Source organism: Eucyclogobius newberryi, unplaced genomic scaffold (genome assembly GCF_026437365.1).
Source record: "Eucyclogobius newberryi isolate DKJ021-1_F unplaced genomic scaffold, fEucNew1.0.hap1 SCAF_6, whole genome shotgun sequence".
In the NCBI taxonomy this organism is placed as follows: domain Eukaryota; kingdom Metazoa; phylum Chordata; class Actinopteri; order Gobiiformes; family Gobiidae; genus Eucyclogobius; species Eucyclogobius newberryi.
The window spans coordinates 34,570,400-34,593,210 of NW_027316278.1; the positions used below are offsets into that span (position 1 = coordinate 34,570,400).

At 40.5% G+C, this 22,811-nt stretch overlaps 2 protein-coding genes across 3 annotated transcripts; one reads left to right on the forward strand and one right to left on the reverse strand.

The window, feature by feature from the left end:
- Window positions 1–4,597: 4,597 nt before the first annotated feature.
- Window positions 4,598–16,826, reverse strand: LOC140347588 (SWI/SNF-related matrix-associated actin-dependent regulator of chromatin subfamily B member 1-A). Of its 2 annotated transcripts, XM_072434103.1 has the most exons (10): window positions 16,684–16,826; window positions 15,210–15,321; window positions 13,904–14,030; window positions 13,031–13,069; window positions 12,807–12,944; window positions 12,283–12,410; window positions 10,813–10,979; window positions 9,616–9,806; window positions 9,309–9,440; window positions 4,598–4,880 (listed from the first exon to the last, which is right to left on the reverse strand). In XM_072434103.1, the coding sequence occupies exons 1-10, from the start codon at window positions 16,807–16,809 to the stop codon at window positions 4,841–4,843; spliced, it is 1,200 nt and encodes a 399-aa protein (XP_072290204.1). In that variant the 5' UTR covers window positions 16,810–16,826; the 3' UTR covers window positions 4,598–4,840. The 2 variants fall into 2 exon arrangements, with proteins under 2 accessions (XP_072290204.1, XP_072290205.1); XM_072434104.1 differs by lacking the exon at window positions 13,031–13,069.
- A 122-nt stretch (window positions 16,827–16,948) lies between these two features.
- Window positions 16,949–22,763, forward strand: LOC140346906 (palmitoyltransferase ZDHHC12-A-like). Its single transcript, XM_072433130.1, has 5 exons — window positions 16,949–17,175; window positions 19,289–19,422; window positions 19,565–19,645; window positions 19,840–20,006; window positions 22,417–22,763. Exons 1-5 carry the CDS (start codon window positions 17,052–17,054, stop codon window positions 22,733–22,735), a joined length of 825 nt encoding a protein of 274 aa, XP_072289231.1. The 5' UTR covers window positions 16,949–17,051; the 3' UTR covers window positions 22,736–22,763.
- The last annotated feature ends 48 nt before the right edge of the window (window positions 22,764–22,811 follow it).

The following is a 22,811-nucleotide window of genomic DNA, read 5'->3' on the forward strand; positions in this document are numbered from 1 at the left end:
CGGTAGAGCGGTGCTGCCCATAGAACACTAGAGAGATTGTCGCCATGGACACCGACACCCTGTACCGGCAGCCATTTTGTAACTGTATAAACTTACTCAACTCATGTAATATATATATATCATGGGATTGATATATATCATGAGACTAGAGGACTGGCCTAAATTGGTTAAGGTCCTATCTGTAAGACAGGACAACACTCAGATCTATGTTTCACTGTCACAGGTGAATATGGACCAGTGGATTCACTCTGTCTCTGCATCCAACAGATCAGTGTGTGGATGCAAAACAACTTTCTCCAGCTGAACTCAGACAAGACTGAAATCATTCAAATTTCATTCAAATCATTCAATCAAAAGAAAGTGTTAGTGGTCACCTCGAGTCTCGCTCTAAAACCTACAAATCAAGTTATAAATGTGGGGGTAATAATGGACTCAGACTTGAACTTTAACAGCCACATCAAATCAATAACATCAGCAGCTTTTTAACATCTAAAAACATTACCAACATCAAAAATATAGTGTCTAAACCAGATTTGGAGAGACTTGGAGAGTCTCCAGTAGCAGTAAGCCCGCTCACTGGCCTCTCCAAACGAGCTGTAAAACAGCTGCAGTACATCCAGAACGCTGCTGCTCGGGTCCTGACTAGAACCAGGAAGTATGATCACATTAGTCCTGTTCTCAGGTCTCTGCACTGCCCCCTGTGGCTCAGAGAATAGACTTTAAAGCAGCTCTGCTTGTGTACAAGTCTCTCCATGGCACCTGCTGGTGCCAGAGTCAGGACTAAACATGGACCGGCCTCCTGCTGGTGCCAGAGTCAGGACTAAACATGGACCGGCCTCCTGCTGGTGCCAGAGTCAGGACTAAACATGGACCGGCCTCCTGCTGGTGCCAGAGTCAGGACTAAACATGGACCGGCCTCCTGCTGGTGCCAGAGTCAGGACTAAACATGGACCGGCCTCCTGCTGGTGCCAGAGTCAGGACTAAACATGGACCGGCCTCCTGCTGGTGCCAGAGTCAGGACTAAACATGGACCGGCCTCCTGCTGGTGCCAGAGTCAGGACTAAACATGGACCGGCCTCCTGCTGGTGCCAGAGTCAGGACTAAACATGGACCGGCCTCCTGCTGGTGCCAGAGTCAGGACTAAACATGGACCGGCCTCCTGCTGGTGCCAGTCAGGACTAAACATGGACCGGCCTCCTGCTGGTGCCAGAGTCAGGACTAAACATGGACCGGCCTCTTGCTGGTGCCGGAGTCAGGACTAAACATGGACCGGCCTCCTGCTGGTGCCGGAGTCAGGACTAAACATGTGAGGATTAAACATCACAGAAATTTTCTTTGCACTCTTCTCTTTTATGTCTTAAACTGTTTTGTGATTTCTGTCATACATTTGTGATTATTATGCATTCTTTCCTGTTGTGTGAAGCACTTTGAATTGCCTTGTGTATGATTGTGCTCTACAAATAAACTTAATGTTTATTGAGTGAGTTATGTACATTATTCACATGAATATTAAAACCCTCCATGAATATGATGCAGAAAAAATATGTTAAGAAAGCTGCAAGTCAGTTATTAAACTGATTTGATTTTGGTGGTCGGGACGGAGTGGAGACAGTCCAGGCGCTACCCTCAGATTCTCACGGTATTGTCCCCTCAGCCAATGACATGGGGTCGGGAGACTTAAACAAACCCTGGAGGAATAGCCTCATTGAGGGGTCGACTTCATAAGGCTGCTGCCACTTAGGGTCCACCCAAGATCCTGGACAAGTGTGGATGTTAAGAAAAGCAAAGATTACCATGGTGGTGCTGATGGCGGCAGTGATAGAAGATAGAACAGCTAAACCGTCATGGCATTTTGATAAAACCAATCTAGCATAAAACTATTTCCTTGTAGCGTACATATTTCTTGTACCGGGTAAAGAAGTTCAGTGCAACAGAATGAGCCTGTTCATTGTGTTGGACCAAGGCCAGTCATCTTCATCTGATACATAATATCAGATGAATATAATAATAAAGAGCAGGTATAATGATGACGGAGGTGGAGAAAAACAACATTGTTACACACACGCCCACCACTATCCATTACAAGTATGAGGCTTGTGTAATGGTGATAGAGCAATAACAAAAGATTTACAATGCATTAAACATGACATTACAAAGCCCGCCCCGACTAGGACGCCTGGAGTCTGGAGTCCAGCTGGAGCATTGAATCATGGACTTTGTTTTTCGGGATACGTGTTATATTGTGAGGTACTAGGCAAAACCCAGACCTACTGGCCTATTCTCTGTAGGGCCTCCAGGCCTTTATTATCAATGTGTATAGAGCCTGTATCCATGGTGACCAAAAACACAGATTCGATATTTTGCATTATTCATTCCTGGCTTTAAAATAAGATGTGCAGTCTGACCCTGTGTGGCCAAACCCGTAACCTGCAGATGGAGAATCTTAAGTGGATCTCGTGAAGCTCAGAACATTCAGAATCCCCTCACTGACACACACGAGCAGACGCAGACGCACACGCACACACACAGAGAGAAACTCACACGCAGACGCGCACACACACACACACAGCGAGAGAAACTCACACACACAGAGAGAGAAACTCACACGCAGACGCACACACACAGAGAAACACGCACGCAGACGCACACACACAGAGAAACACGCACGCAGACGCACACACACACACACACACACAGAGAGAAACACACACGCAGACGCACACACACACACAGAGGGAAACACACACGCAGACGCACACACACACAGAGGGAAACACACACGCAGACGCACACACACACAGAGGGAAACACACACGCAGACGCACACACGCACAGAGGGAAACACACACGCAGACGCACACACACTAAAACGAACATTAGGCGAGGGTATTACGAGGGTAGATAATCACGTTGAGACAACCTCAGGACACAGGGCCAGAGACAGGGCCCAGAGACAGGGCCCAGAGACAGGGCCAACTCGTGGCAGGGCCAACACAGAGAGATAGAGTGAATGATTGTCTGTGTGTCTATCGCTCTAATTCATATTTAGAGTTGCCAATTTAGCCTAACACATGTATGTGTTTGGACGGTGGGAGGAACCCGGAGAGAACCCGGAGGGAACCCACGGTAACACGAGGAGAACATGCAGACTCCACCCAGCGAGATCATGTGATGTTGGTCTGGCCAGGGAATCGAACCCATCTCCTTCTTGGGAGGCGAGAGTGCCAACAGCTCTGCCACCGTGCACTGCATAAAGAAACGAGTAAAAGCAAAGACTTCAAATTGTTACAAATAATAATAAAAATATATAAAATAGTAGGCCTAAAATAGACAAATATAAATATTAATAAAAACTACTGAAAAGTTCTTTGAAATCTGAATGTTCTCTGCGGCCCTGAGCTCCTTTGGCAGACGAGGGCCCTAGAACAGGAAAGACACCTCAATGTGAGTGCCTTCTGCCGGAGGAGCCCAGGGGCCACGAGGGTTTGTCTGGTAGAAGCTGTTCTAAAAGATAACAAGGCCCTGACGTGATGTGGTCCTGCCCCTGGTCTTTGTCAGGACACGTGCAGCTGAATCTGAAGTAAACCTGAAATACTGTTTTAGGGAAGACCAAAGAGCATTACAGTAGTCTAGATATGACAGGTCATAAAAGCATCAGCGCCTCCGTGTGGCCCGAGAGCTTGACTATGTTTTTAAGTCAACTTGAAGGATAGTCAGATGTGCCTTGAAAAAAATTGACTGATTCACATATTGATGTAATAAATTGTCATTTGGGAGAAACTTCTGAACCCAAAAAGGCCCACTATTGCTAAATCCATTCTGGACAGGCTCTACCCAAAAGCAGTCGCGAAAAGGCGTGACGTCATGAGAAATATTTCATATAGCTTCATAATCATGAGCTACTATGTGTTACTCTTTCACAGAAAATGACAATAGAATTTATCTATTTGTTTGTGGTTGTGACAAAATGTGGAAAGTTTGAGGGAAGAAGAACACTTTTACATCTAGAGAGAAACTTGGAGATACAATAATTTGAAAACTGTCACTGCTGTCATTTCAAAGTTGAAGCCAATATCACACAAACAAATTAGATTTTTTTCCAGTACAAACTTTTCAAACTCAATTGTTCCCTTTTATCAGATGGTTGACAAAAAGAAAGAAATGCCGAAAAATTCCCGGAGAGAAACCACCTAAATTTGGTGCTTGGTTGATGTTGGTGTGTTGGTGTGTTGGGGTGTGTGTGTGTTGGGGTGTGTGTGTGTGTGTGTGTGTGTGTTGGGGTGTGTGTGTGTTGGTGTGTGTGTGTGTTGGGGTGTGTGTGTGTGTGTGTGTGTGTTGGGGTGTGTGTGTGTGTGTGTGTGTGTGTGTTGGGGTGTGTGTGTGTGTGTGTTGGGGTGTGTGTGTGTGTGTGTGTGTGTGTGTGTGTGTGTGTGTGTAAAAATGAACAGAAACAGAAACACTTTAAAGAAGATATTTAGGTAATTTGTTACAATCCAAGTATTAAACAGCATTTGTAATTCACCATCACCGGACAGTACAGGATTACACAAATGTGCATGAACCTTCAAAAAAAAAAAAAGCAACTCTTTTCTCATACTTTTTTAAATGTTTTATTATTTTGTAAGAATTATTCAAATGTACAAAAGACGACACGTACGACAAAACAATATATTATCTGCGATGGGTCCCTGTGGTCCAGATCAGTCGGCGAGGGCAAACAACACTGCGAGGGCCGTTTTCTTTTTTTCTTTTTTAAATTACAATAACATGACAACAATAGTAACAACAATGGTAAAAAAATACGACAAATGGTGGCTCTTTTTGGCAGGTTCTTGCAGCTTCACCAGGCTGGAGCCGTGTTGGCCAGTCGCCGCATCCGCCTGAGGAAAAGTAACACAAACAGTCAGAAAAACGTCCATCAGGAGAAAAGAAACCACATCGTATCAGAGGAAACACTCGAGAGGCAGAAGCTCAATTAGCCCGGCGCCATTATCAACCTGTGAAGTCTAAAGCTGGACGTCCACTGCGTGATTTGAACCATCTCTGATGAAAGATGTTCCCGATCGACGGGAAAATGCCGAGTCGTGGCTCAAAAATGTGGGTCTCAAGTCTCACAGTGAGACGGAAACAAAGATCCAAATTTGAGCCCGCGAACGACAAGACAAGCTGCGATTTATATCAAACCCTCCGAGTCTACATCATGTGCGCTCAAACATGTGACCACCAGCAGACAAACATGTGACCAACAAGAGACAAACATGTGACCTAGAGTATAGACAAACATGTGACCTACAATAGAGACAAACATGTGACCTAGAGTATAGACAAACATGTGACCTAGAGTATAGATAAACATGTGACCTAGAGTATAGGCAAACATGTGACCTAGAGTATAGACAAACATGTGACCTACAATAGAGACAAACATGTGACCTAGAGTATAGACAAACATGTGACCTACAATAGAGACAAACATGTGACCTAGAGTATAGATAAACATGTGACCTAGAGTATAGACAAACATGTGACCTACAATAGAGACAAACATGTGACCTAGAGTATAGACAAACATGTGACCTACAATAGAGACAAACATGTGACCTAGAGTATAGACAAACATGTGACCTACAATAGAGACAAACATGTGACCTACAATAGAGACAAACATGTGACCTAGAGTATAGACAAACATGTGACCTACAATAGAGACAAACATGTGACCTAGAGTATAGATAAACATGTGACCTACAATATAGATAAACATGTGACCTAGAGTATAGACAAACATGTGACCTAGAGTATAGACAAACATGTGACCTACAATAGAGACAAACATGTGACCTAGAGTATAGACAAACATGTGACCTACAATAGAGACAAACATGTGACCTAGAGTATAGATAAACATGTGACCTACAATAGAGACAAACATGTGACCTAGAATATAGATAAACATGTGACCTAGAGTATAGATAAACATGTGACCTAGAGTATAGATAAACATGTGACCTAGAGTATAGACAAACATGTGACCTACAATAGAGACAAACATGTGACCTAGAGTATAGACAAACATGTGACCTACAATAGAGACAAACATGTGACCTAGAGTATAGACAAACATGTGACCTACAATAGAGACAAACATGTGACCTACAATAGAGCCAAACATGTGACCTAGAGTATAGATAAACATGTGACCTACAATAGAGACAAACATGTGACCTAGAGTATAGATAAACATGTGACCTACAATAGAGACAAACATGTGACCTAGAGTATAGACAAACATGTGACCTACAATAGAGACAAACATGTGACCTAGAGTATAGATAAACATGTGACCTAGAGTATAGACAAACATGTGACCTACAATAGAGACAAACATGTGACCTAGAGTATAGACAAACATGTGACCTACAATAGAGACAAACATGTGACCTACAATAGAGACAAACATGTGACCTAGAGTATAGACAAACATGTGACCTACAATAGAGACAAACATGTGACCTAGAGTATAGATAAACATGTGACCTACAATATAGATAAACATGTGACCTAGAGTATAGGCAAACATGTGACCTAGAGTATAGACAAACATGTGACCTACAATAGAGACAAACATGTGACCTAGAGTATAGACAAACATGTGACCTACAATAGAGACAAACATGTGACCTAGAGTATAGATAAACATGTGACCTACAATAGAGACAAACATGTGACCTAGAATATAGATAAACATGTGACCTAGAGTATAGATAAACATGTGACCTAGAGTATAGATAAACATGTGACCTAGAGTATAGACAAACATGTGACCTACAATAGAGACAAACATGTGACCTAGAGTATAGACAAACATGTGACCTACAATAGAGACAAACATGTGACCTAGAGTATAGACAAACATGTGACCTACAATAGAGACAAACATGTGACCTACAATAGAGCCAAACATGTGACCTAGAGTATAGATAAACATGTGACCTACAATAGAGACAAACATGTGACCTAGAGTATAGATAAACATGTGACCTACAATAGAGATAAACATGTGACCTACAATAGAGACAAACATGTGACCTAGAGTATAGACAAACATGTGACCTAGAGTATAGATAAACATGTGACCTACAATAGAGCCAAACATGTGACCTAGAGTATAGATAAACATGTGACCTACAATAGAGACAAACATGTGGCCTAGAGTATAGACAAACATGTGACCTAGAGTATAAACATGTGATCTACAATAGAGACAAACATGTGACCTAGAGTATAGACAAACATGTGACCTACAATAGAGACAAACATGTGACCTAGAGTATAGACAAACATGTGACCTACAATAGAGACAAACATGTGACCTAGAGTATAGACAAACATGTGACCTAGAGTATAGATAAACATGTGACCTACAATAGAGACAAACATGTGACCTAGAGTATAGACAAACATGTGACCTACAATAGAGACAAACATGTGACCTAGAGTATAGACAAACATGTGACCTACAATAGAGACAAACATGTGACCTAGAGTATAGACAAACATGTGACCTAGAGTATAGATAAACATGTGACCTACAATAGAGACAAACATGTGACCTAGAGTATAGACAAACATGTGACCTACAATAGAGACAAACATGTGACCTAGAGTATAGACAAACATGTGACCTACAATAGAGACAAACATGTGACCTAGAGTATAGACAAACATGTGACCTAGAGTATAGATAAACATGTGACCTAGAGTATAGATAAACATGTGATCTACAATAGAGACAAATATGTGACCAGAAGTAAACACAAACATGTGACCAACGGTAGAGACAAACATGTGACCTGAAGAAGAGACAAACATGTGACCAACATGTGACAAACAGTCGAGACAAACATGTGACCAACAGTAAACACAAACATGTGACCATCGGTAGAGACAAACATGTGAACTGAAGAAGAGACAAACATGTGACCAACAGTTGAGACAAACATGTGACCAACAGTAAACACAAACATGTGACCAACAGTAAACACAAACATGTGACCATCGGTAGAGACAAACATGTGAACTGAAGAAGAGACAAACATGTGACCATCGGTAGAGACAAACATGTGAACTGAAGAAGAGACAAACATGTGACCAACAGTTGAGACAAAATGTGACAAACAGTCGAGACAAACATTTGACCAACAGTAAATACAAGTGCTGAGATTTCCATCTTTAGTATGATCAGGAGACATATTCCCCCATTTCCTTGTCATTTGTCGTTAGCATGTAGCGCTAGCCTCAGGTACAACTATTCCGCCCGACTCTAAAAGGACATGTTACAATCCAAAAAACTGAACTAAAAAAGCACCTCATGAGGCCATAATCAAAACACAACTTTGAGTAAACTTAAGATGAAGAAACGCTATCGTCACAAGGTTAAAAGCAATATAATTATGTGCCCATTCAATATAATATGTGCCATTTAAGAGTGTTTTATTCATATTTTTCCCTCACGGAGCCGAGTGTGTTGTGTCTCGAGACTTTTACTACCTCACCAGTTGCAGTGCGACATCCATAAATCTTATAAGTCAAAAGAAACTGCAGTGAACACCGGGATCAAGTGACGCAAGTGAAACGAGTTAAAGACGAGCAATAGTTTGTTCATCTACACAAACTGAACCTGAAAATGTGCATTCACAAAGCATTCATGTGGGTTACATGTAAAGAGTAAATAATAAATTAATATATGGTAATTTTTCCTCAACAGTCTGAAGTTGAACAATAAATTGGCAAAAAAACCGAACAACTTTACTTTTTATATTCTCATAAATAAACGATAAAAGGCAACAGTACTGGCAAATAGGGATGTCATGCGATCTATTTTTAAAAGTTTTTATTTGGTATTATCATTATTTATTTTAGAGAACGATTGACACCGAGACAAAACAAGTAAAAACAGTAAAATATAAAATGTTCAAAGTAATAAGTTAATCATACACTTGAAATAAACACCTCAATATAACTTTTTATATTCAAGTTTATGTATTTTAACTGAAACAACAAATTTGTCCTTCTTAATTGATTACGATTACTTTTGTTTTAGTTTCACGATTAAACTGTTCCCTGAATATTTATGATTATCGATTAACCCAATAATGTCGACATCCCTACAGGCAAAAAGTGACGTTTCTATTCCATAAATACAGTTTAGAGGTTAAAGATGGCCTCTGTATTCCCACACACTTTCAGGAGATGCGCTTAAACCCAGTGGAAGGATCATTAGGCGTGTGAGGGGCCCCGGTCCTCACCTGGTGTTTCTGTCTTGGTCCCTAATCTTCTTCTCCATCTCGGCGTCTGTCAGTGTCTCCAGCAGGGGGCACCACTGGTCTGCGTCTCCCGTGTTTCGGATGGCAATTTCCACCGTGGGCAGCGGGTTCTCACTGAAACCAGACGAGATTTAGAAAAAATTTAAATAAAATAAATAAAAAGCGTATCGTTCTCTTTAACAGTGGCGATGGGCTCAAAAGTGACTGAAACCCCTGAACAACACTGAAGCTGAAAAACACTGACAGATGACATCAGCCCCATATCCCACACATGAACCATGAACTGCACCTGAAGGCATAGGTTCTCTGGTGCCAGCTGAGTTGGCCCCTGATGCTGTAGGCAATGGTGGTCACAAACTCTCCCCCGAGGCCCAGCTCCGAGCATAGCTTCAGGGCAAACTTCTCCGGAGAGTTCTCCTTCTCCGACATGTCCCACTCGAACTGATCCACCAGCGAGATGTTCCCCACGTGGATGTTAAGCTGCGCGCGGACACAAGGACACATGATCACATGTCACGCAATGATCAACAACAACACGACAAACTAAACCAAATAGTTAAGAGATCTGTAGAACATGACAGGAAGTGACATCACACCATGAACACTCACTCCATCCATAGATTTTGAATAACTTACACAGAAAAGAAAGAACTTTTTTTGGATGATCTAAACAAAAAATAAATTTGCTCTTATATATTTGTATTTGTCAAATTAAAAAGGAAGTTGTGACATTAGATAAGTTTTGGCCCAGTGGTTGCTGGGTAATTTCCCAGTGTAATATCAATTATAACCAAGTAGTAAAATATATATAAATGATATAATCTGATTTAAAATGTGTGTATGCATTTTTGTGTGTGTGTAAAATTATAAATTAATTAATCTTAACTGTATTTAAGATGAATTTAAACGCAGTTAAGATCCGTTTAAATTTACTAATAATTTACTATGTTTAATAACTATGTGTAAATTATTATTTTGTAAGCCAATGTCTAAGAAATATTTTTAAATGATTTGTTCATATGCCTTGTTATAAAGTGATACCAAAAAAGTAATTAAAAATCACTATTAATAAAAAGAATGTTGAAAATTGTTGATATGTTCATTTGATCGTGAAATTGCACATCTATCTTTATCTATTTGATCTATTTATATCTAGTTATAGTCACGTTCATTTACTTTTATACTTATACTTTTTTTCCCCCTCTTGCTATTAATTCACACAGGATCGTTCCATTTTAGTAAAAAACAGGTGCAAAAAACACACTAAAGTGAATGAATAAATAAATGTAAAAGTATCACATTAAAGATCTAGATTAGTATAAAAGTACACCTTTAAAATTAGACTTAAAAGACTAAAAAAAAGCAATTTAAAGCAAAAGTAATTGATCTAAAAGAGCGTGTGATTCATCTGCGTCACTTCGGGATCAATGCGCCAAATAAATAGACCTTTTCCAAACGAATGACACGTTATTTCCCCCCCACAGACCTTGATGATGACTCTCTGGTCCATCTGCTCGTCCAGGATGCTGTCCGTGGGGTACGACTCAATCTGTTGCCGGATGGCGGAGGCTATGGCCGGGACGAACGCCAGAGGGTTCAAGTCCAGGTCGTCGCAGAGGATCTCGGCAAACATCTCCGGGGTCATCAGCTTCTCTAGGGTTAGGGTTAGGGTTCAGTCAGGCAGTGAAAAAGGACGTACACAGGTTTAAGTGAGCAAAGACACGACTGTGTAGACCGCTTTAAATATATAATCCGGCAGCTATTTGTGGAGAAAAGTGGAAAAATCTGTAGAAAATGATGACAGGAAGTGACATCACACCAGCGACACTCATTCAGTCCAAAGTTTATGTTGAATTTACACAAAAACAAAAAACTTTTTTGACTCTCTAAATATTAACTCAACTAAATAAAGTTGCACTCATATATTTGTATTTGTCAAACTAAATTAATTGTGCCACAAATTGTGTTCCCTGGGAAATGTTCGAGTGTGATCAATTAAGATAAGATAAGATAATCCATTATTGTCCACACATGGGGAAATTTTATTGTTGCAACGCAGGTAGATACAGAGGAAAAGGACAGATAACTTATAGGAAGTTTAAAAAACACTCTTAATAGAAGAACTCTTATAAACAAGGGATCTTCTCAAAAGCTGAAAAGACTTAATATTTTTCGTCTCTCTCTGGACCCCCTCAAAAGACTTAAGACTGGCTTCACATAACATTTCAAGCGTTGATAAAACGATAGTAGCTTGATAGACCCTGCTCACCCCTAGTGAACATTCCTGAACATCCTTTGGTATGTTTATCAGTAGAAGTTATGAACTCTCCAAATAATGTCACCTGTCGCACATGTTTGTTTACTCAATCCACATGGTCCACGGCGCACCGTGATCTCCCGCACGGGACAAAAAATATTAAGTCTTTTCAGCTTCAACCCATTTTGAGATGATCCCCAAAAACTCCTATAGACAAAACCTCTCATTTCCTAATAAGGAATGGAGGGGGAAAATAAATAAAGATAAAGATGAAAAGGAAGATGAAGATAAAATGGAAATGGAAAAAAAAAAAAAATTTAAAAAAAAAAAAAATATTAAAATTAAAAAATTAAAAACAGCTAGCGTAAGACAAGAAAATACAAACAGGAAGTGACGTTACAAACCTAAAAAAAATGCTATTCTGGTGTAACGTTTGAATCATTTTTAGCTAAATTTTAAATATATAAAACTGAAGTGCATTTTAGTTCAATGAGTGGTCTGACCTGTAGGGGGCACTTTTAATTGCCAAGCTTTGGGCTGGTGGATGAATCATAATCATGTAATGCCACACAAACCTCGTCTGTTATGGTGTAGGAAAGAAAATGTATTTTACTGTGATTTTAGAAAGAAATTTAGTGCATTAGAATACCATTCAATCAGTCCATATTATTGTCTCTGCTAGATGTAAGACAGAATTACCGTTCATGTTCCAGGTGAAGGCGTCTCTGAGCTTCTGTCCTTCGATCTCCATGTCCAGGCGAATAGGGACCAGGACTTCAGGCTGAGTGGCGTTTTCATGAATGACAGCCGGGTCGTGGTCGTCAAAACTAAACACAGAATATGTAATGTCAGTGCATGCAGAAAGGACTGTGCTCGAGATATCAGTCCTTTTTAAAGCTGTAAGGCAGTTATAACGGTTGAGTATCCTACGTCTGTTACTCAAGTAAGAGTAACTTTAAGAGTAACTGTCTGCATGTAACATCTGATTTATCATTTGTAGTTGATGTAATTTTAAGGACAAAACTATTACTGCTGCTACCGCTACCACCACCACCACCACCACTACCACCACCACTACCACCACCACTACTACTACTACCTCAAAATCTGGTATTTTCAAACAATTTACACAAAAATAACACAAATTAAATCATATTTGAAGGAGACTGTCCACAAACTGTCCTCAGACGGTCCAGACGGTCCACAGACGGTCCAGCACGTACCAGAGAGGGAAGGTCCTCTTCTTGTCTCGTCCGACCCGGCTGCGGTTGATGGTGGTGGAGCAGGGAACAGCGTCGAGGTGGTGAGAGCTGTTGGGTAAGGTTGGGACCCACTGATTGTTCCTCTTCGCCTTCTGTTCCCTACGACACAAAACAACCAATGAGAAAGTGTTTGTAAAAGCACTAGCTGCACAAAACTTTTGATTCATTAACTGCTATTTTATTACATGTTTAGCAGTGAGCCAAGTTGTTGCCGTTTTACGAGACTGAAATCAAATAACCAAAACAAATATTATGAAATGTAGGAAACATTTATGACATATTTGACTAATCAATACAATTATTTTATTTCTAACTTTAAAGGCGCAATGGACGATTTTTCGGCTATTTGAGAACGCAGGCGGAAGTGCGCATGCGCACTCCCCCGTGTGGACTGATACAACACACACGTGTATTTGTTTATTAGCGCAACGGAGTGCAACACATCTCTCGTCTCCCGTAGATTTCTGTCCACTTCTGCGTCAGCTCGAACCGTCTTTCTCCGTCTTCATTTTGCCCCGTACACTGAGGGAACTATATTATGATAGATCCATGCGCTTGGACATGCGGAAACGTGGAGACGAACCGCACGCGGCTGCAGGTGAGCGATAGGTGCGTTTTATGATTGATACGTGGCAGGACAAATGATTTATCCACGCCACGAGGAAATATGATACAAAATTTGCTGAAAAAAATCGTCCATTCCACCTTTAACATACATCTGACTAGTGCTGTCACGATACTAAAACGTATTTCGATACCATGATGAGAATTTAAAAAAAAAATGTCTTATTTAAGTCGAGGTTTTACACATTAGACAATTCAACACAAAATAAATAATAAAAAAGATAAAAATGATCTTGAGCTAAAGCTCAATATCATTCAAAACTGTTCTGAAAAAGCCTGATTTTGTTCCGTTTATGACTTGTTTTAGAATCTGATTTTACTTCAGACAACACTATCCCTAACGCAGATGCATTAAATACTTTTTCCTCTCAGACCAACATTACATCATCTAACGTTAAACATCACATTTCACTTAAACAGAGTAAGGGTTCTACTTGATGTAAGCCGGGGGCTCCGCGATGGAAATGGCTTTGTATTTCTCATCGTTTCCCTCCAGAATCTCCTCCACCTCCGAGGCTTTTAGCAGAGTAACACTGGTGGCCAACTGCGTGTATCCGTGATCTGAAACACACAACAAACAACAAACATTTAGACATTCGATATATTCATACATTGATCTGGAGCTCCTTATCAAGCCAGTGTCTCAACATTCTGTGTTAACCTTCCTAGACAAAAATCGTTTTTGTATAATCGTGAGAACCGTTAAAGACAATCACCGTTTTACCACCAGATTGTGCAGAAAATGCTATTTGGCCATGATGTTCTGGTCCAGATTGTTGCCGTTTTTGCCTCACAAAACCAGGATCAAACAAGGAAACGTGAACGTATCTTTAGTTATGCTTAGTTAGTTATTGTACTTGTGGCTCCAATCAAGAGTTTTGTGTATGCCATTAATAATAATAATCATAATATTCATAATAATAATAATAATAAGTACTGTGAAATTCATGTGCAATCTATGTGCCGTCGTGACACATATTCATGTGCAATTACTGTCGTGATCACATGCAATGGTATTTATGTATTTATTTATATCTTTATTATTTTTCCCCTCCATCCCTTGTTGGGTAATGGGAGGTTTTGTCTATGGGAGTTTTTGTTTATAATAGATCTTCTACTGAGAGTGTTTTTCAGACTTCCTATAAGTGATCTGTTCTTTTCTTCTGTATCTACCTCTGTATCTACCTGCGTTGCATCAATGAAATTTCTCCATGTGGGACAATAAAGGAATATCTTATCTTATCTTAAGTATATTCACAACAGACACGCCCCACCACACGCTGAATGGAACAGTGTGCCTGCCGACGCTGCATCTTTTTACCTCGCTTTGCTCTAAACACAAGTTATATTTCGGATGCCAAAGTCGCTTGTCTAACCCTGGCGGGGGAAAGTGGACTGCTCATGGAACGAGAGGAGCCAAGAGCAAGCCTCTTACCCTTCATTTAAGGGTAGAGACTTTGCAGAAATAAGTGGTATTTGTTTACACGGTATTACACGGATTGTGTAATGCATGTTGCACAGCGCAAAATATAATTGGAAATGAAACAGGAATTACAGCAAAATATGGAACATTTTAAAAGCTTCATCTGAGAGTACACAGTTCATTAAGATTAAAGGTCATTCCCACAGAGCAGGACCAACGGCAGATGTTTGTATTTGTGTTTGTGAGTGTTGTACCAGAGCAAACATGATTTACAAAGCTGACCATTCCATTTAACTTCAAGTTCAAATGGCACTGACCATGTGATGACTCCACGATCTTCTTTCGTTCTTCGACAGACGCCTGTTTCCTCCATAGTGACGGGTACCTCTTGTACAACGAGCCCCTGAACATGCGCAAGTAGTTTCCCACCTGGACACATGTTTCAATAATATTCACTATGTCAAAATTGTGATGATTCACGCTTGTGTTGAGGAATGGGCTGCCAAATAGAATGCATCATCTGAGCTTGAATTACTCGAACACACAACCAGTCAAAGGTCTCAATGTTTTTTTTACTTTACTGGTGCTGAGCCTCCGAGTCTAAAATATTACCCTTTGTTGAGAACATTCATAGTTTAAATAGGTAAGAAAGAATACACAATGTAAATAGTCATGAAAATAAATTAAAAAAACTATAAAAAGTGCACCTGGTAGTGTATTGTGTCATTACATAGCTTGATGAAGCTTGTTTAAAGGGCTGTCAAAATAGTTACTGTATCAACCCATCATTCAATATTGGCTTGAACAATATTTCTTTATGTCCAGTATTTATTGTGTGCACGTTTTTCAGCTCTCTCTTGTATTACATTTGAACTTTAGAGGTTTGATTAATTAATATCTATGACTCATTAAATTAAACTAAGTACCAATTTCAGTGTTTAATCTGTTATTTTATATTGCTAATATATAGCTAATGTTTGTTTAGAAAAAGGTTTATCGGGATTCACCTGCTTAAGTGCTATTGGGTCTGTGGCAATAATATTGAATTTAATCTTTATTAAAAAAAAAAACATGTGTGTGCAAAAGGTCTAAGAAGTTTCAATATGATCGTTTATCGCAGTATATTAATTTGCAATCTATCGTCCTTCAAACTTTGTTGTCATGACACTTGTTTAGCTCTGCATTATGTTGGGCGACACAGCTAGTTCAAATGATAAAAGATGCATTTGCATTTTAGTCTTTATAAATAAAATGGGTTTTTAAAAATAAAACACTAAACTAACATGGAGCAACAATGGGAACTAAAAACACAAGAAAAACACTACCAACTTTGCACAAATGCTGATTTTTAACAAGCACTGGTCTAAATGACATACATCATTTTCAATAGAAGACTTTTCCCAAATAGTAGTCATGCGTATGCAATAGTTAGTACATGCAAATTACAATAAAAGGTTAATATTAGTGAAGTGTGTCAGGTATTGTCTTGACTTTTTAATATAAACAGCTGTAGCCCATAAAGCATCTAGATAAATGACAGATAATAATCAGTTTATTGCATTTTCAACGTCTTCCCGAAACAATCACATGATCCCACCAGAAATATAAACGTGAACAGTTCGAATTTCTCATTTAAAACATACCAAAACAAGCCACTGAATGCACATCTTTGCAGTTAGCATCTTAGCCTCACCTGCTAGCAGCCGCACCGGTCACAGAAAAACCCGCACATTTCAGCCCTCAAACCACACGGATTTAAATTTCCCTTGAATAAACACATTGACCACGAACCTCCGAGCCGATCATGTAATAGTCCCCATCCTCTTCCAGCTGAAATTTCACCGGCTTTTGCCCAAACGTTTTGCTGAGCGCCATGCTAGCTCCGAAAAACAAAGCGCTGCGATTCCCACTGCGCATGCGTACGTCTTCCACACGCAGGCTTGTCCCTCGTCGGCGCCTGTACGTAGCGCAAACAAAACAAGGAAGTGGCGAAAAATCAAATGAATCCGTGACTTTTGTGGACTTTTATCCTAATCATCGTATTGTTGTACCGCTTTGATCCACTGGTGTTGTAGAGAAACGTTTGCTCACAGTTTGAGTAATATTACAGGCGGTAAAAGTGGCTTTAAAATGTGCATGAAGCGGTTTGTTTTGGCGTGATGGGCGCTGGTTCCGAGGAGGAGGAGATGGTTCGGAGCGTGTTTCGATCCGGTTTGTGGGTTCGAGCCGCCCACACGGTTTTAAGCTGGTCCATCACATTGGTCCTGTTCTTACACGACACCGGTAAGAATCAGATGAGAGAACTTTATATGTACCCAAAAAAAATTGAGGAAATTTGCAGGCAAATCTATTAAAAACACTCTCAAATACAAGTCTATAACACTAGTATAATGTGAATAACCATGATAAAAATATACTATAGCTGAAAAACAGACTCTTACCTATAAAGAAAAGAAACATCTTGTCACCTCTTAAGGCCCATAGTTGGAGACATTGGCTTCAGTAACTCCAAACAAATGAGAAACAAATATTACTTTTTTAAGAAACAAGCCAAGCTTCTTTTTTGGTATTTTTTATCTCGAAGGCTTTAATGGACAGTTAGTAAGTAAAACAGTAAGCTGCAGTGTGAAATGGAGCGCGAGAAAGTAGAGACATTCGGCAAATGCTTTTAAATGTATTTAGTTACAGAATATGAATACCTGATGATCCAATCAGAGTAGAAAACAAAACACAGGATAAAAACAGCTTCATCTTAGTTTCATAGTTTGTTCTGTATTATTTGACACTAATTAAAGAAGTGGTGGAAGAAGTACTGAAATGTGTTTATAACGTAAAAGTGCAAGTGTCACATATAAATATATACTTAAGTGAAAGTATTGAAGTACATGTTTAAAATGTTACACTAAAAAGTAAAGTATGTCATGTACATTTTTGATTAAAGTAAACTAATAAAGAATGAAATGTCTTTCTTTTAGTTAATCAATTTATCAATGTTTCTAGACTTTTTCTTTGTATGTTTGTTTTCTCAAAGTCAGGACTTGAACTCAAAACCTTAAGTCAGAATGTCACTTTGAACGTGCCAAAAATAACCACTTAAACCATAAAGAAAGTACTTTTTATTTTTATTATACTTTAGTTAGTTTAGTTTTAAGTTTTAAGAAGGAGGGTTTGTGCACAAAACAGCCACTTAAACAAAGTCAAAACATAAATATAACATAACATAAATCAGCAAAAACAACAGTCATAAATTGAAGGGTGAAAAACAATACCACCACAATAACAATATTATTATCACCATCAACAATTGTCAATCAAATAACAGAAAATTAGATTAATCCAGCTCTATCATAACTTTAAATAACTCTAATTTATATATGAGTGAGTTTCCTATACAGGATTATTAGCCTAGACTATGGAAAACCTTTTACTTTTCAGTCCTTTTCAAACATGTAGTGGAGTAGAAAATACAGATACTTGTAAAGTAAGTAAGTAAATAGGATCCACTTTAAAATGTTAAGTATACTTCACTGACTTAAAGGAGGAAAAACAAGAGCGGTGGTTTCTAGTGATCACAAACATTTACACAGGAAATATTAGCAAACCGTAACAGGGCTGCAAGATGAATCACGATCGAATCAAACTCACTGTTTTAATGGGCACAAATAGCGAAGGCTGCAAACAAACAAACAAACAAACAAACAAACCTTGTAATTTAGAGCTGCACAAACATATTTCACTATTTTGTCAATTCACTTAAAATGTATACTTTAAACAGACGCTAAATTAGATATTTTCCCCCAAATGGTTAAGATGTATAAATGGATTTAACACAATTTATTTTTCGCCGATGGCCGTGCGGACTGACACAACACACACATGCGTTTGTTTATTTGTGCGACGGATCGCATCGCATCTCTCGTCTCCCGTAGATTTCCGTCTCATCTGAGTCTTTCTCCGTCTTCATTTTGTCCCGTACACTGAGGGAACTATATTACAATAGATCCATGCGCTTAAACACGCGTAAATGTGGGGACGAGCCGCACGCGGCTGCAGGTGAGCGGCAGGTGCGTTTTATAATTGATACGTGGCAGGACTAATCGGCAGTCCACGCCACGAGGAAATGAGACTCAGATTTGGGCCAAAAAATCGTCCATTACGCCTTTAATTAAACTTTTTTTTATTATTTCATTTTATTTTATTTGTAAATTGTAAAGATATTTGCATGCCCTTTTGGATACACAATATTTGCTACTATTATTATTCATTGTTGTATATTGTACCTTAACGCCAAAGCAAGTTCCTTGTTTTTTAATCCTATTCATTGACAATAAGCCCCTTTCAGATTCTGATTCTGTATCTGATTTTGATTCTGAATGGTATTGTTTTTACTTTTCAGACCTGCGTCGCTGCGAGGAGCGAGACGAGCTGCTGCTTCCAGTCGTTTTCTTCCTCCTCGTCGTTCTGTCGGTGCTTTTATACTTTGCTGTTTCTTTGATGGACCCTGGGTTTGTACTCAAAGACGCAGCTCAGGTCAGAAACGATCCATTTACCGTTTCTACTAGAGTCACTTGTAAAACTGCAACATGAAAATACGAATGAGACCAAAAGCTCTCGCTAATGAAAGAGTGGAAAGTTGTATTGACTTTTCTTTTCTTGCGTTTTTGTTTTTCAGGCTTTACCAGAAGAATCAGAGCAGATGATTACGGATTCGTCGGTACCTCGTGGTCGTCGCTGTGGTTACTGTTTTTTACTGGTAACTCTCGCAGCTCTTAAATCCATTCTTAAAATACACTAGAATGTTTTATTATATTCAGATTTCACATCGTTTTGGCCAAAAAAACAAACAACCCAATGCAAAAAGTGTTGTTCCTCCCTGATTCTTAGGGTGAATGTGTCTAAGGATATCTAAGGACCCTAAACTTGTCCCTGTGTGTGTGTGTTTGGCAGCAGCCGATGAGAGCGCGTCACTGTGCCTCTTGTGGACACTGCGTGCGTCGCTTCGATCACCACTGCCCCTGGATCGGTAACTGCGTCGGCGAGAGGAACCACCGCGTGTTTGTGCTGTACCTGTGTGTGCAGCTGCTCACGTTGCTCTGGGCCACGCACATCGCTCTGTACGTGTCCCGCCACAAGCAGCAACCATATAAGACACCATAGGCCCTTTTCACCATGGGCCCTTTACACCATAGGCCCTTTTCACCATAGGCCCTTTCACCATAGGCCCTTTTCACAATGGTCCCAGCTAGTTCCGGTTGCCTTCTTGCTCCATTCATTCGCCGTGGGAATTAGCAGAGTCTTGCTCAGATAAAGTAAGATATAAAGCAGTGACACAGAGAGCGAGTTCCAGATGTAAATCACTGCAGCAGGTTAAAACTTTTACATACCATGTAAATATGTCAGCGGAGGAAACGTACGTGTTTATAAAAGTATGTGTTTTTGTCTCAAAGCTAATCCTAACACAAGTTAGCTTAAATATAAAACACACAAACTTGATCAAAGTGCATTTGTAAACAGGTTAGTTCAGTTTGTACTGTTATTTTAACATTACTAAATAAAATGTATTTATTACTGATTACAGGTGAAGTATTTACATGTTAAGTAAAGGTCAATCCTAACCCATTATCCATCTAGAACTCACTCTCCGCTTTGTCTTCATAAATTATTCATTTATTTTAATGAGACTCTGCAAATTTCCCACAAGGAATGAACGGAGCAGTTTTAAGGAAACCGGAAGCTGCTCAGGTTCATGAAAATGACCTATTGTTAACGGGAGTTGTTGTTGTTGTTGTTGTTTTATGGCGGTTGGCATCCAAGTGTTGCATTACCGCCAGACTTTATTCTTCAAACTTCCTTTTCCAGAGTCCGACCGGCTTAATTCCAGGGCTGACTCATATCATGAGTTGATATTCGGTACTTCCGCCGTAGGCATGTTTCTTTAGGCTTCATTCTTTAGGCTTTGATATCTCCACTGATGTCGTTGCTTGGCAGCCGTGCATCTACTAGACTGGGCGAGGACAGGAGACCGCCCCCACCTCTAGTTCTTCACTCTGATCACTCTGATTCCCCAAAAGCAGACCCCCATCACTCCGACTCCCATTTAGCGCCTTTAGCCTGTTTTCTATATCTGCCCAATCAAGCTCCTTTGTTCCAAGGAATCTCCCTGCAGCTTGAGCAATGATCCTGATCCTTTCAGTTCTACTTTGAGTCTGAGCAGCACAGTTTACAACATCCACCATAAAGAGTACAAAATCCTCTCTATCCACAACCAGGGTATTCTCATTAATTCTGGAACCTCCACTCTTGGAACCTTCACACTTCTTGGGAGCCACGCTGGCTTCCCTTTCTTCGCTCTGGCTGGGAGCAGCAGTAGCTCCTCTCTCTGTATTTACTTTAATCTCGTTACTTGAAACTTTCTTGACTGCATAGGAAATACCTTGAGAGACCTTCATTTTCTGCACCTCAGCAGCTCTTTTGCTAAACCTGCATCCCCCGTAGGCAGAGCTATGTTCTTCCCCACAGTTACATCACTTCAGTTTTGCTCCCACGTCACACTTCCCATACTCGTGATCTCCTGCACATTTACCACATCTTTGCTTCCCTCTGCAGACCGCTGCCATATGCCCAAAGGGCTGGCACTTAAAGCAACGCAGGGGCGGTGGAACATATGGTCTGACGTCATGGCGCATGAACCCAATGAACACCTTACTAGGCAGGTATTCAACTTTTATCATTATCGACAGGCTGTCACATCTTACCCCAAACCGGGTCACCTTCACCTAGCGTCCACCACCTTAGCTCCAGTCAAATTCCCCTTTACTTCAGCCACAGACATCGTCGTAGGAACGCCTACAATAACTCCTCTGACCGTGTTTCTTTCAACATCAGACACAAGAATGTTCTTTCCACCCAGACATTTAGTTCCAATCGCATTCCTTTGCTGAGCCGCGTCCTTGCACACGACCAGCAGTTAGCCATCCCCAAGGACACTTGCACTCTTGATCACTCCCACAGCTACATTTAGGCTCTTTGTCAATGCCACTGTATTCCACTCCTTAAAGGACGCATTATCCTGTGAAGCGTTATGATCACCTTACACTCTGAGCCCTCATCCCCGATATCAGCAGCTTCCACCTGCTGCTCACTTCCAGAACCCTCGGACGAGCTAAGGGACTTTTTACGTTTCCGGGCACCAGTAGCCAGAAACGGCTGCTCCTCCTCGCTGTCCACCGACCATCGATCCACTCTCCTCTGCCATCTCCCGTCTCTCCAGACCGCCCACAGCGCAGACCCGACTCTTATTTTTCTTCGTCTTTGCCAGGCTGGCCAGGGACCCTGGAGTGTATGCCCCAAACATCCCAGCGGGCGTTAATGGACCTGCATTTATATAATTCTTCTTCTTCGCCTTTGGCATCGATGTTCAGTGTAGTTGTTATGTTGCTTTTTATGGCGGTTGGCAGTCAAATGAAAAGGTGTGAGTGAAGAGATGGCGGCTCGTTAACAGTTGTTCTGCTTCTCCTCTTTCAGGTCCGGCTTCTCTCCCGTTGCATCCTGGGAGCGCTGGTTCAAGGTCCACGTCTTCCTGTTGGGGGCGCTGTTGGTGGTGGGCGTGATGTCGCTGGTGACGCTCGCACTCCTGGGCTGCCATCTCTATCTGGCCTCGACCAACTGCACCACGTGGGAGTTCATGTCCCGCCACCGCGTCTCGTACCTGAAGAACGTGTCAGACGACGGGAACCCCTTCGACCGCGGCGCCCTCTGCAACTTATGGGCCTTTTTCTGCCTGTGCCGCGCCCAAGTGTGGGAGAAAGTTTACGTCAAAAACTTTGCCAAAAACTCTGTCTAAAAAGGAGTAATGGAAGAGACTTTTTTTGGTGTGTTTTTTCAATTGCGTTTTGAACCAACTACTCTCTGGTTCGTGG